The sequence below is a fragment of the Notechis scutatus genome, chromosome 3 (assembly GCF_049901735.1).
Source record: "Notechis scutatus isolate UNSWTSFEM ecotype Mainland chromosome 3, rNotScu1.2, whole genome shotgun sequence".
Lineage (NCBI taxonomy): Eukaryota > Metazoa > Chordata > Lepidosauria > Squamata > Elapidae > Notechis > Notechis scutatus.
The window spans coordinates 94,869,081-94,882,111 of NC_142011.1; the positions used below are offsets into that span (position 1 = coordinate 94,869,081).

Consider the following 13,031-nt stretch of genomic DNA (forward strand, 5'->3'; position numbering starts at 1 on the left):
GTTGTATCTATTTCTTTATCTCCTAATCGGACTTTTTTCTCTTTATGTTATGTTTGTTAATCTAAAATCTTCTCTTGTTGCTACTGGATCATTTTTCTTACTTCTTATTTTTTTCTTCTTTATTTTTGATTGGTCTTATTCTTCTTGAAGTTTAAGTCTCATTATTTCTTGCTCTTTGCTTTGTAGTTACTCCAAGTTCTACTTGTGTTTGATACTGTGTCTTGCTTTCTTCTTTTTCTTCTTGTTGTTGCTGGTTGTTTTTCAAGTTTTCTGGGGTCTTCTGTCCCTTTTTTTTGATGCTCTTGGTCTTCTTGGGATTCTGGTTCTAATTTGTCTTTGCTGTCTGCTCTTCAGAGCCTACCAGTCTTTCATAGAAATCTTGGGCTTTTTTGAAAGAGTCTACTTTAATTTTTCTTTCCCCCCAAGTAATTAACATCCCTTCTGGGACAAGCCATTTAAACAAAATACCTTTTCGATTTAATTGGGCCACCAGGGATTTGTAATCTCGTCTTGCTTGTCTAACCCTTCTTGGGATTTATTTAAGAACTGAGATTTCTTTGTCCTTATACTTGATTGTTTCGTCTCTCGATATTATATATATAATGTCCCGGACCTTTCTTATTGCAAAACGTACATGCACTTCTCTTGGGCATTTGTGTCATCTTGCATAATTGGTACTTACTCTATAGACTTCATCCAACTCTTTCAGAATCTCATCTTTGTCTCTTTCCAGTACCTCCGCCAAGATTTCCGCCATCACCTGATCTAAGTCTTCTTCTTTTGATTCCACTATATTTTGGAATCTTAGATATGTTGCAGCCTTGTCCATTTCTAAATACACCAGGGAATCTTCCATTTCCTTACTCACAGTCTTTAAGTATTCATCCACTCTTTCCATTTTTTTCAGTTTGTTCTGTCCTTTTCTCTACTTCTTTTATTATCAATTCGTTTTTCTCCAATGCTTGCTGTAATGTTCCAATTTTTTCATCTACTTTAGAAATATCTACTTTCATTTCTGCTTTTAATTTCCCCATCTCTTCTTTTAGTTCATTTATATCTGCTCTTGTCTCTGTATGATTTTTGAGCATTATTTCTTGTAGCTTTGACATAGAATCTTGTAGAGTAAGCAGTGTCAAATGGATATTGGTATTTGTAATAGAAGGCTGTTTTTCCAATGTTAATGATTCCTCAATTGTCTTCTGTGATGTTGGTGAGGGTATTGCTGTTGGAGTTGTTAATGTCGTCTTCTTTCCAGCTTTGAGTGTTGTAGTAGTTATGGAAGTCATTTCTCCTAAAATTTGTTTCTGTTTTTGTGGTATATTGATTACATTGTCCCAGATTAGCATTTACTGTTAAATAATATATCGTAAAATTAACCAATATACTAAATTGACTGATAAACTAATTAACTAATTTGTCTATCTATCTCTTAATTTCCTAAATTCTTTAATATATCCAACAAACTTGTAAATGCAAATACTATCCAATATAATCTCAAATTAAAGTTCTAAATTAGATATATGCATATGTAAAATCTACGCTTATTTCTCAATATTATGAAATCTAAGTAATAGTAATGATAGATACCTTCTCCTATCTCTCTAATTATATACAAATCTTGTCTATTGTATATTCTATACCATTCCACATGTGTATAAAGATATATATCTATATATATTATGAGACAATATTATATTATAGTGTTATAAAGACTTCATCAATGCACATAGAAAATTTTAGAAATTGATTAACCTCAAAAAGTCAATTGATTATTTAAAGTAATAAGCAAGATATATTCAAATATTAATATGTAGTTATTCAGTTATAACTATAAATGTAGTAAATATAAATATTAAATGATTATTGTTATCAATATCAATGTTACTTAACAAGATGCTGATAAATCAGCTAGGTCCGACAGAATACCTCACAATTACACTCATCAAATGTCTCTCCTTCTTCAGTCAATACATAGGTAGAGGATAATAAAATATAGAATAGTTGATCCATATATCCAAAATTAAAGAAAGGGGAGAGTCTTAAATTAATTGTCCAGCTCTCTGTCTCTGAAGCTAGATGATTTCACTTCCTCACATTCAGGCAAAAAAAAAGAAAGAAAAAAAAAGAATTGCTGAGTAACGTTTATAGCTTCCTAATATCTCAACACACTCAGCAGTACACACTCCTCCTTCTGTCTTGGGTTTCAAGCAAATAATTTTTCCAAAATTCTCCACTAAAGTACTCCCCCAGCCAGCAATCCCCATTCCACGTCCAGAGAGACTTAAATCAGTTATTGATATTGTCTATAACCACAAGTCTTTAATCTAGTTCAAAGGTTCAAGTCTTCTCCCGGTCTGAAAAGTAGCCAGCCCAATCCTTCCAAGCAAAAAATAATCCAAAAGCACCCCAAACCTCCATGAGTCAAACTTTTTTCTCCAACTGGCAACAATATAGCAAACCTCTCCGATCCGAGCCTCCTTCTCCTCTAGGTCACTACTGTTAATCTTCACTTCCTCCTCTCGAGCCCTTTCACTTTCAGACACTTTCGTGTCCTCTCTTCTTTGCTGCTTCTTTCCAGGCTCCGATCAGCTTGTTGCTTCTCAACAAATCTCTTCACTAATCAATAATTGAACACTGTCACAGGATCTCCGCACAAACCTCTTCTTTAGCTGTCACAAGCTGTCACTCACTCTCTTCCTTTTGTGGGTGACAGTTTGGACTATGGGATCACCATTACAAGCCAGCAATCTCTTGCTGGATAGCCTCTGCAGGGTTTCTCTTCGTTGCGATGAGAGGTTGCCCTCCCCTCTCACTGCAGCCTGAGTCTCCCGACACCAGCACGGTTCTCTACGGGAACCGTGCACCCCGAGGGGTCACGCCAAAGAGCAAAAACGATTTAGGACAGGAGACGGGCTTCTACACCTCTGTTCACCTTCACTTCATCACCGGAAGTCACATAATAGTATTTTAAATGCAGAACAAAAGCACCTAAATTTAATATGCTGCAATTTACAACTGTAATGAAGGTGGCACTAAAATATTCATTCTTTACAGACAATAGGGGACTTCTGGATCTTTAAAAAAATTACTACTTTTGTAGTTGTCTGAAATTTAATAGCTTTCATCACATAGGAATATGTCTTAACGTATAATTTATTTCTATATTTAAAAAGTAACAAATTCTTAAAACTTTCTTAAAGCACCAATTATTAAGTTAAAAAATCAGGAATCTAGTAGCATTTTTTTCTAACAATACATTTTATTAAAAGGCATAAGTTTGCATGACCTGCAGCTTACTTCATCAGAGTTGGCAGGAATGCTTCTAAATTTCAGCTAGTTCTAGCAGCTAAAATGACTTTAGTAGAGGTAGAAATAAAGACCAATTTATAAGAGAAACTTTGTAGCCATACTAAATAAAATAAAATGGCAAGTTTGCCATAATATTTAATTTAGAGTATCTAGATCTCTACCTTAACCTGTCCATAAATCAGACCAATTTAAAATACAGTCAAGGTCAGTTTGGTTCACATCAAAACTTTGATTAGCTCATATCCATGATACATCCCAAATCTGTTCTTCCTCTCTAGGAGAGAATTTAAAGCACAATTAACTATTTTCAAACATAAGGAAAGCATATATATTAATTCCTTTGCATGCTGCTGATATATCTAAGGGAGATAGGCAAAAAAAAAGTGAAAATAAGTAAATAAATAAAATATCAGACACTGTATATGAAAAATTGCTAGAATTCCCATTTTTAGTTCCAATCTGAGATGAAGTTCACGGCATGGCATGGTATAGCATTGCATAGCATAGAATAGCTTTATTGGCCAAATGTGACTAGACACACAAGGGATTTGTCTCCAGTGCATAAGCTCTCAGTGTACATGCAAAACAACGAAGTAATAATAATCATAATAACAAATGATAATAATCATAATAATTATACTAATAGAGAAGGCAGTGAAACAGATGCGAAGGATAAAAGTAATATAGCAATACTACATAGATTTTATTATAGATTTTAAAGAAACACATATACTGTAGCCCCAACCTCCTTTGCTCCTATTTGAATATTGTTTATAATGTAAATAAAGCTCAGAAGATCCCCATGAATTCTCCTGGTGCCTGAAGTTCTTATTCCACTGGGAATGTTGTGTGATGTGGTGGGATGCAATGGGGAGAAGAACAAGATGAAACCCAAGGGAGAAGATTTCACCTAAAATATGCTGAGAAAGTTGAAATGATCTATTCCCATCCATCCATCTCATTATCTGTAATTGCCCCCTAACCAATAGAACTGTGCTTCTTTTTAACTAGTGGTGTGTTTTCATTTTTCTACTTCTCAACAGAAGCAAAGGGGAGGGGTGTCACAGGCACTTTGTGCTTCCTTTTAATCTCTGCTTTTTTATTTTGTGTTTGTTTTGCTTTTCAAAGAAAGTAAACAACCGGTTTGACAGAAGTACAAACGAGACACCTCGGAGACACTAGCCATCCAAATTAAATATGATGGTTAACAAAATAATAAAACAAAACATCATTTACTACACTGATATCCTCCCACAGATTTGTGCTTTTTGTAATATTTAACATAGCACTTGTTCTTAGTACTTGTGAATCTATTGCAAACAGAAAGTGTTTTGAACTAAGCTGGTAGAAAAAAAAGAAGAGGCAGTTTTGAGGAAACTTTATTATTATTATTATTTTTAAAAAGGGAAACAAGATGAACCAAGTTGAATGGTTCTGCCAGGAGGACCTAACAATCTGAAAGCATGCTTTCTTAGCATTAGTGAGTTTATAAAATTTTATTAAACCTCATTAGGGAGTCACTAATTCCCAGAATTCCTTCTTAGAACATTTCATTTCATTTTTTACTTAGTGTTGTCTCCAGGTTATATTTAGCATACTATCACTACAGATCAGGGCCATTATTCATCTCTTTGACTTCTCTTTCAGGGCAACTCTGCACCACTACCCAGAAGAAGCAAACAAGGTGAGCACCCAGCATTTAGAAAAACAGACAGATAGATAGACATGGATGTATAGTTAATGAATATAACCACAACATCTGTTATGCTTTTAACACCATCAAGTGCACCACCGATGCATCTGTTATAGCTATGGAGGAATGTTTTAGCTTTATCATCTGTATTTATAGCAGGAGGATATGCCACAAAAATAGAAATATAGTGCTGCATTTGCATGAAAATACAAAAAGCCATTTCAGGTTTCTTTCTTTCTTTCTTCTTCTTCTAAAAGGAGGGGAACTAGTATTGTATAACACCTCAACAGCTGTGAATATTTTAAAATATAAAAATTGTTTGGTTATTTATACCTATGCAATTGTGTAGTGATTGAAAATCTGAAGTACACCCAATTTTTAAAATAGAAGCTTTTACTGAGTGAAAAAAAATAGTATCGATGGAAGAGTTTGGTAAATTTTGGGAGGGAGTATATGCTTCTTTTCATGTGCTATATACTGATATATGTATAGATGTGCAGTACTTAGAAACCAAACAGTGCTGGTGGACAGAGAGCAACGATAAAAAAAGAAGAAACAATAACTTCTGACAATTAGAAGTGGATCACATTAGAAGTAGTTCTCATTCACTGACCACAATTGGGACTGGCAATTTGGTCATTAAGCAAAGTGGTCACTAAATGAAAACATGACTGGTGTATATAAATTAGATTTCAGCATACATTAATATCAAATATGCTAATGAACAGAACCATGTTCTATTTTAAGGGATTAATTTGTTACCTACAATTTTCATTCTGAGCCAGGACTCAGATTCTGGCAGGCTTTAATTGCCTTGTTTTCTAAAAATACTGTATTTCCTGAAAAACTGCCTATCTTAGGAAGAAGTCTCAACTGCCATCTAAGGCAGAATATATTAAAGATGTGAACCAAGGAGCTACACTTCTGTTGAACTATAGCTCCTCCCTCATATGTAGGTAGATCTCCAGAAGTTGAATTATTGATTGATGGATTTAAATGATGTATGGCCATCCATCTCATAATACTGACTGTATTCTAGCATGCAAGGATAAAAACATGATCCACAGCATGCAAGCCAAAGATAAAACAATCTTAAAAACCACATCAATAGTAGAGAGCTCACGTAGCCTTCTGACTTAAATGCCTGGGGAAATAGCCAGGTCTTCAGCCTCTGATGAAAGGTTAACAGGGTGAGGGCCATGTGTATTTTCAAGGAGATGCTGTTCCATCCCTATGGAATCTGCCACAGAGAAGGGATAAAGGGGTCCAGAAGGTAGTATTGTTTAATGGAAGTGACCCAGAACATGTGTACTCTGAAGAAACTGATGGGATGGGTGAAAATAATTATCAACAGGTGATCCCACAAGTAACTTTTCCCTGTCCCTTACAGGATTATATAGGTAATAATTAGCACCTTCAATTGTACCCAGAACTCTACTGGAAGCCATTTTTATTTATGGAGTTGTTTATTTATATCCTGTCTTTACTGCTTATACAAAACAACTCAATGGGGTGAATATATCCAACACACTTCCTCTTACAACCCTGTGAGGTGAGTTGGGATGAGAGAGAACTGGCCCATTGTCATCAGGGCTTGAACTCACGGACTTGAACTCATGGTCTCTTGCTTTCTAGCCTGGTACCATTAGACCAAACTGGCTCTAAGACAACTTGCAAAGCCGTAGTATTAGATTACCATTAAACTCCTTTTGAGAAGTACCTCTGTTTTCAAAGAGTATATAAGTGAAAAATAGATTAGTACAGTATGAAGTAAGTTTGAAATGGACTTTTTTTTTTTTTACAATGAAGAAAAATAAACACCATTTCAGTATTTGTAACTAACTGAATACTTCCATAAAAGAGATTCTTTTGAATCATTGTGATATGAATAATGAAGGATAAGAACTAGGTCTTCATTATAATTTGGACACCATATGAATATACTCTAATATAAAGCAACCACCAGTATTTATAATTACAGTTTAATCCTTCTCACAACATTAGTTCTTTGCCACAGCAATCCACTAAATCTAACAGCTGTTGTCCCACCAAGTGGAAGTACCTGTGTGATCTTATTAGGCTCAAACGCTAAGCAGAAGCTAAGCAGAATCAGTCCTGGTTAGTATTTGGAGGGGGAAAGTACAGGGTTGTTGGTTAATCCGAGAAGTAGAAAAAAGATTCTGAAAGAATATATTTCTGTATTGCATGAATATGCCTGTGAAGTCATCTGGGGGCAAACTTCATTCAATGTAGCCTTTATATTACCTTTCACTAGTAAAATCTGAAGTGCGGTCCAGGAGTACAATGAACAAATAAGAAATATATTTATACAAAGGTCATAATTTGTATTGGTGAGTATATTACTCACTTTGGAGCTGATTTAAAATCCCTCAAGTTAACATTATATTGCTGAGCTAAGGCCAAAGCACATTTGCTAGTTCTTTCTTATTTTAATAGGATTATTATTAATTTGTTTTGCCTTCACAAAATGAGCACATATAAGAATGGCAGTAAGATCAAAAATGAACATGCAAGATGAAGGAAAAAGATATGCCAATGGAAGGAAAGGTTGTTATTCAGGGTTTGACACCTTTTTCATCAGTACGATAATTAGTCAAGAATAACTGCATAGAAACAACTGTGCAAATATAGAATAAATTATTTATGAAGTGGTAGGCATTTATTATTGTAATTTCAGTGCCATTAGGATGTATACGTCTAACTACCAATTGCAATTAATGAATACATTAAGGCCCCTCCAATAGGCAAATCCCAGTGTCATATTCTGCAAAGGGGTATTTTTCAGTTTTGAATTCATCGTTACTAAAAGTTGCCATGCTTATTCATGGTTTCAACATTATTGGGAAAAGTGTAATTCTGTAATATAAGGCTGTCAATTTTTTTTTAAATAATGCACCAATACTAACCCTGGAGATACTACCCAGATCTGGATTTGGTTATGGCATACTAGAAAAAGGTAAGTCTGAAGGAGACCCTATAGGCTTTTCATCTGGGCCTTAGGTGCTCCATTTTCAGACCAAAGAAACAGCATGCGGGCTTCATGCCTTGATGATTTATATGCCTCTAGTTAAGGACTATTATATTCTGCTGTTTATTCTACTCTAATGACTGAGAGTTGTAAGAAAGTTGCTGATTCAGAAAAGAAGTGTGTGGGCACCAGAGAGAGAATTTTAAATGCAAACAAACAAATTCCATGCAGGAGAGAGAGGGGGGAAGGGAGAAGGAGAGAAAGAGGGAGGGAGAGAAGGAGGGAGGGAGGGAGAGGGAGAGGGAGAGAGAGAGAAATAATATGTGTATGTGCGTAAATATTTCAGTTGACATTTGGTGAAATCAAAATAGCAGGCACCAAATGTATTCTGAAATTGGAAAAGAAGGCTTTCTGTCCTGAGGGAGGGTTGATCCTCCCAGCTGTAGTCTTTAGTGAAAGACACTTGTCTCCAGAGATGTTTAAGTAATCACACACCTCAGGGTTCAGGTGTAATGCAGTTTGGAAACAGCCTTGCTTCAGCTTTCGAAGTAGCATGGATCTGAAGTGTGCATAAACCTTTATAAATCATGACATACTCAAAGACAATGAAAATAGCACAGAGAGAGAGACACAAATGAGAAAGATCGAGGCAGCATGACAAAAGCAGAAGGTTTATTATTTGCACAAAGACAGAGATGCTAATACAGACAGAATGTGGTAAAAGGACACAGATGTACAAATTTATGAATTTGGAGGATGGACTTGATAATCAAGGTGTTAGGAGGAGTCATTTCCATGACTGCAGGAATTAATGGGTTTAGCGGCATGTATATAGGGAATAAGATTTTTTTAAAAAAATTATATGGGGTTTTTTTTTTGCATTTAGCTGAAAACCCCTCAGAGTCACTCTGAGAATGAGGTGATATCTAAATTTTAAGATCAAATAAACAAATATGAAGTGATTTTTGCTGTTAGTGATTTTAATGATACATTCTAAATATATATTTGCACCCTAGTATCTGATCCCACAGTCTCAAAATACATTTTGAGGAGGGGAATATATACATGATGTCTTGTTTATTCTGCAGAATTTTTCATTTTCGTTTTTATATTGTAGAAGATATCTTTGAGAGCAATCATTCTTACAAATTCTATAGTTTTCCCATATTCCAAACCTATGAAATAATTTATTATTGGAACATCATTAGTGTTGCTTAGATATTTTCTTTTTTTTCTGTTTTGACAAAATACACAAAAAGATTATGTACAGCAATCAGAACTGTCCACCATAATATAATATTAGTAAAATATTTTTCTTTTATGTCACTCAACAGCTATTTTCAGTATGAAACAAATAAAACATATTTATTCAGACTATTCTGTGTCAGAATAAAAGCCCCTTTTAAAATACAGGTAGCCATACATTATTTTTTTCCTTTATAGCACATGAATATTAAGTTCATTCATTCTGTATTCATTCTGTCATTATCAATTCACTTTCAATTCACTTTCCAATTAAGATGGTAATGCTAGATACCATCCATCCATTTCTCCATCCATCCATCCATCCATCCATCTATCCATGGAGATAAAAGGACACCTACAGTGATAAATAAGGGCTGTACCTCAGTACAAGTACAAACACTGGTGCAGTGTTTAGAATGCAGTACTGCGGGCAAATCACAGCTCACTCCAGGAGTTGGATCTGAATAGCTCAAGATTGACTCAGTCTTCCATCCTTCTGACGTCAGTAAAATGAGGACCCAGATTGTTAGGGGCAATATACTGATTCTGTAAACTGAGTAGAGAGGGCTGTAAAACACGATGAAGCTATGTAAGTCTAAATGCTATTGCTACAAGCCCAACTTTGAAGCAGCAATACAGGAAGTGGGTGGGCCAGGCTCATATTAAATCTTAGAAAGACAAAGTAACTGTTTATTCATAAATCATCTGAACCTAAAGTGACGCCATTACTAGGTCAATCTGGAACAGCAATTTTCTGAAGTGAGTGCTTTAACTTCACAGGAGCATCCATAATTGATTTCATTATGGTCTGAGTTCAGTGTGTAATTTAAAATGTAATTGGTGTGGATGAACCGGAAAATAGGAAATCATATAAATCCAATAGAGATTATGTCTAATACATGGGCAGATCACAATCCTTTGAAAATAATTTGGAAAGGCCAAAAGAAAAAAAAATAGAAGATAGACATTAAACACACAGATTTTGAAAGAAAAACAGTATATCCAACTGATTAAAAAAGAAATGGAACTATTCATCAAAGAGAATAAGAATCAATACACAACATTACAGAATTTATGGGATACCACTAAAGCATACCTACGCAGAATAACAGTAGCGTATACAGCCCAAAGAAATAAAGAAAAATGGAAAAAACAAAACAAAACTATCTGCTCTCAATGACATCACTCTAACAAATGTCTGGATTGCAGAGAGATAAAGTGGTTTTAAGAATACTGAAACAAAGGGATTCTAATTAAAGAATGCATGTGTACAATATATCTGAAGTCATATAGAGGCGTGCTTCCATCCAATCAGACATTATATGCATGCACACACATGTGCACAAATTAAGACATTTAAGATCAGTGATAACATTTTAAAAGTCAGAAATACAAGTTGGTGATTTCCAAGTATTGGAAGAAAATGACCACATTAAAAAAAAGGGAAGGGAATAAATAGCCTCTTGATGCTCAAACTGCAAAATGTAAAAGAAAACAAAGCTAACTTAAATTGGATTTAATGCAGTAAACAGAAATCAAAATTAATTTCCCTATTCTGACACAATTTTCCCTTTCTATCATTAAAATTACAGTTTGGCAGCAACATTTGGAAGGGCTCCAGATACAATCCTCAATGCATTGGGGGCACTCTATATAACTCTGAAGCTGTAGGCTGCAATCCCTGTTTTAAAGTCAAAGATGTTTGTTTTTGCATCTTACAACACTAAGGGAGGAGACAGGATAAAAACCAGACTACTGAACAAATCCGAACTAGAAGACATTATCAGCAAGTGAAAATGGAGATCTGTTTTTGGAACCTTTTCCTTCCTTCTCTATCACTTTAAAAGTATCAAGAATCACAAATCTGTCTCACAGTCTCTGTGTTTACCATTGCAATAACAACTCCAAATCATTGCAATGACAGACTTTACATCTATCTGAAATATTGCAAAACATGGTTAGAAGTTTTGGATTTGTTGTTATTTTTACTTTCACTTTGGGCAAGATATCTTCTGCTGTGTTTTGATGGCTTTAAAATAACACGGGAGGAATTTCGCTGCTAATCATCTGGTTCACCCCATTCCACAGCTGGGTCATCATCCATGCGCAGAATGAGGTAAGAAAGTAGTTGAAAAAGATTCTGCCACAACAAGAGAGAGACAAAAAAGGAGATGTCGCTTACATCTATCTCACAGCGATCACCAGCATAATTCACATCACAGATACAGTAAAATTTGTTGAACTGGTTCTGGCAAAGGCCCCCATTGAGGCATGGATTAGAGTTGCATTCATTGATGTCCACTTCACATCTGCAAAGCAAACATTAGATTAGTATTTAGGCCAACTGTTCTAAGAGAAAACAAAGGGAAAGAAATTTGGCTTTCTGTTTTCAAGGGCTCTGAAATGGCTTAAGCCATGTTTCCTCAACCTGATTTCTTCCAGATTTAAAGGACTTCACCTCCTGTTATCTCAAGTCATCAAGGTCCATGCTGGGTATTATGAGTATCAAAGTATAAAACATCTCAAGGCAGAAAGTGGGTTAACATTGATCTTCTTTGGAGTTCAAGATTAATAGTTTCCTTAAATGAGACTAATGCTTCCTGGAGATGGGCTTGATCACAATATCTTCCAACCTTTTTGAAGTTATAGCATTTTGTAACTGACACAATCTTAGTTCAATCATGAACTAAGTTTCTTCGTGCCAGCACTTTTATTTTTTTAAATGATCCCACCTTATACAAAATAGCTTTTTAATGTGAAACTTTCATGTTGGAGTGAGTCCTTCACAACACATTTACGTGGATTCTATTTTGTTTTTTTCACTGCTTCTGCAATTGATGTTATATTACTGTAGTAAACCAACCTAATATTTCTGCCCAGTGTTTGTTGAATTATATTGTTATAATAACAGCTAATACATGGCATTATGCAGTTGCATGAAAAAATTATACATTCATTCTCAAATCAGTTATGACACATCAAAAGGTCTTACTGTAACCCTGCAAAGCCTGCGAGGCACATGCACTCTAAGCGTCCTTCAAACTCAGTACAGTTGCCATAATTGTAACAGGTGATATTTCTGTTCTCATTCCCACACAGTGTTGAAGGCATTCGTATGTGTCTATAGTGGGGGGAAAAACAAGTCTGTAATAATATTCCAATATTCTTTCAAAGTATATCTATTTTTAATATATTAAAACCCTGATATGAAATCTACCGAGTCTTCTCTTGGATTTATATAAAACTAAATAGAGGTGATTACTTCCAAGTAATCAGATACCAAATCTATTTTTAATATATTAAAACCCTGATATGAAATCTACCGAGTCTTCTCTTGGATTTATATAAAACTAAATAGAGGTGATTACTTCCAAGTAATCAGATACCAAATATATAAATAGGAGACCTCTTGGGGTCTTGGGCACTCCTTTTCTAGAGTGGGAGATGGAATGGGACAACTCACCACAGCCAACTCATCATGATCAACTTGCTGTGATACAACACACTGTGGGACAATTTAACAATTTTATTTAATTAATTAAAGTAAATACAAATATTTTAATTTTGGCCATTCACATTTCATTCTGTCTCTTCTTTTACATCCTTTCTCAAAGATTCTATTCCACTATTTCTTTGATATTAGTGTAACTCTTGTCCTGCGGTGAATTGGCTGTGGCTAGTTGTCCTGCAGTGAGTTGGCCATGGCAAGTTGGCCATGGCAAGTTGGCTGTGGCGAATTGTCATAGACCAGTGGGAAAGGTGAGTTGGAAGAAGGACTAACCCAAATAAAGTGAG

General features: G+C 35.0%; 1 protein-coding gene across 4 annotated transcripts in view; it reads right to left on the minus strand.

The window, feature by feature from the left end:
* The window catches only part of CRB1 (crumbs cell polarity complex component 1), a 153,661-nt gene that overhangs the window by 17,857 nt on the left and 122,773 nt on the right, over positions 1-13,031 (minus strand). For 2 of the 4 annotated variants that reach the window (XM_087960816.1, XM_087960819.1), the window contains 2 exons: positions 12,229-12,357; positions 11,419-11,545 (listed from right to left, as the gene is read on the minus strand). In XM_087960816.1, coding sequence (XP_087816942.1) covers positions 11,419-11,545; positions 12,229-12,357 — 256 coding nt within the window. Of the gene's footprint in view, positions 1-8,646; positions 10,153-11,418; positions 11,546-12,228; positions 12,358-13,031 lie in introns of those variants that run through there. The other 2 variants (XM_087960818.1, XM_087960817.1) reach the window with 2 other exon arrangements.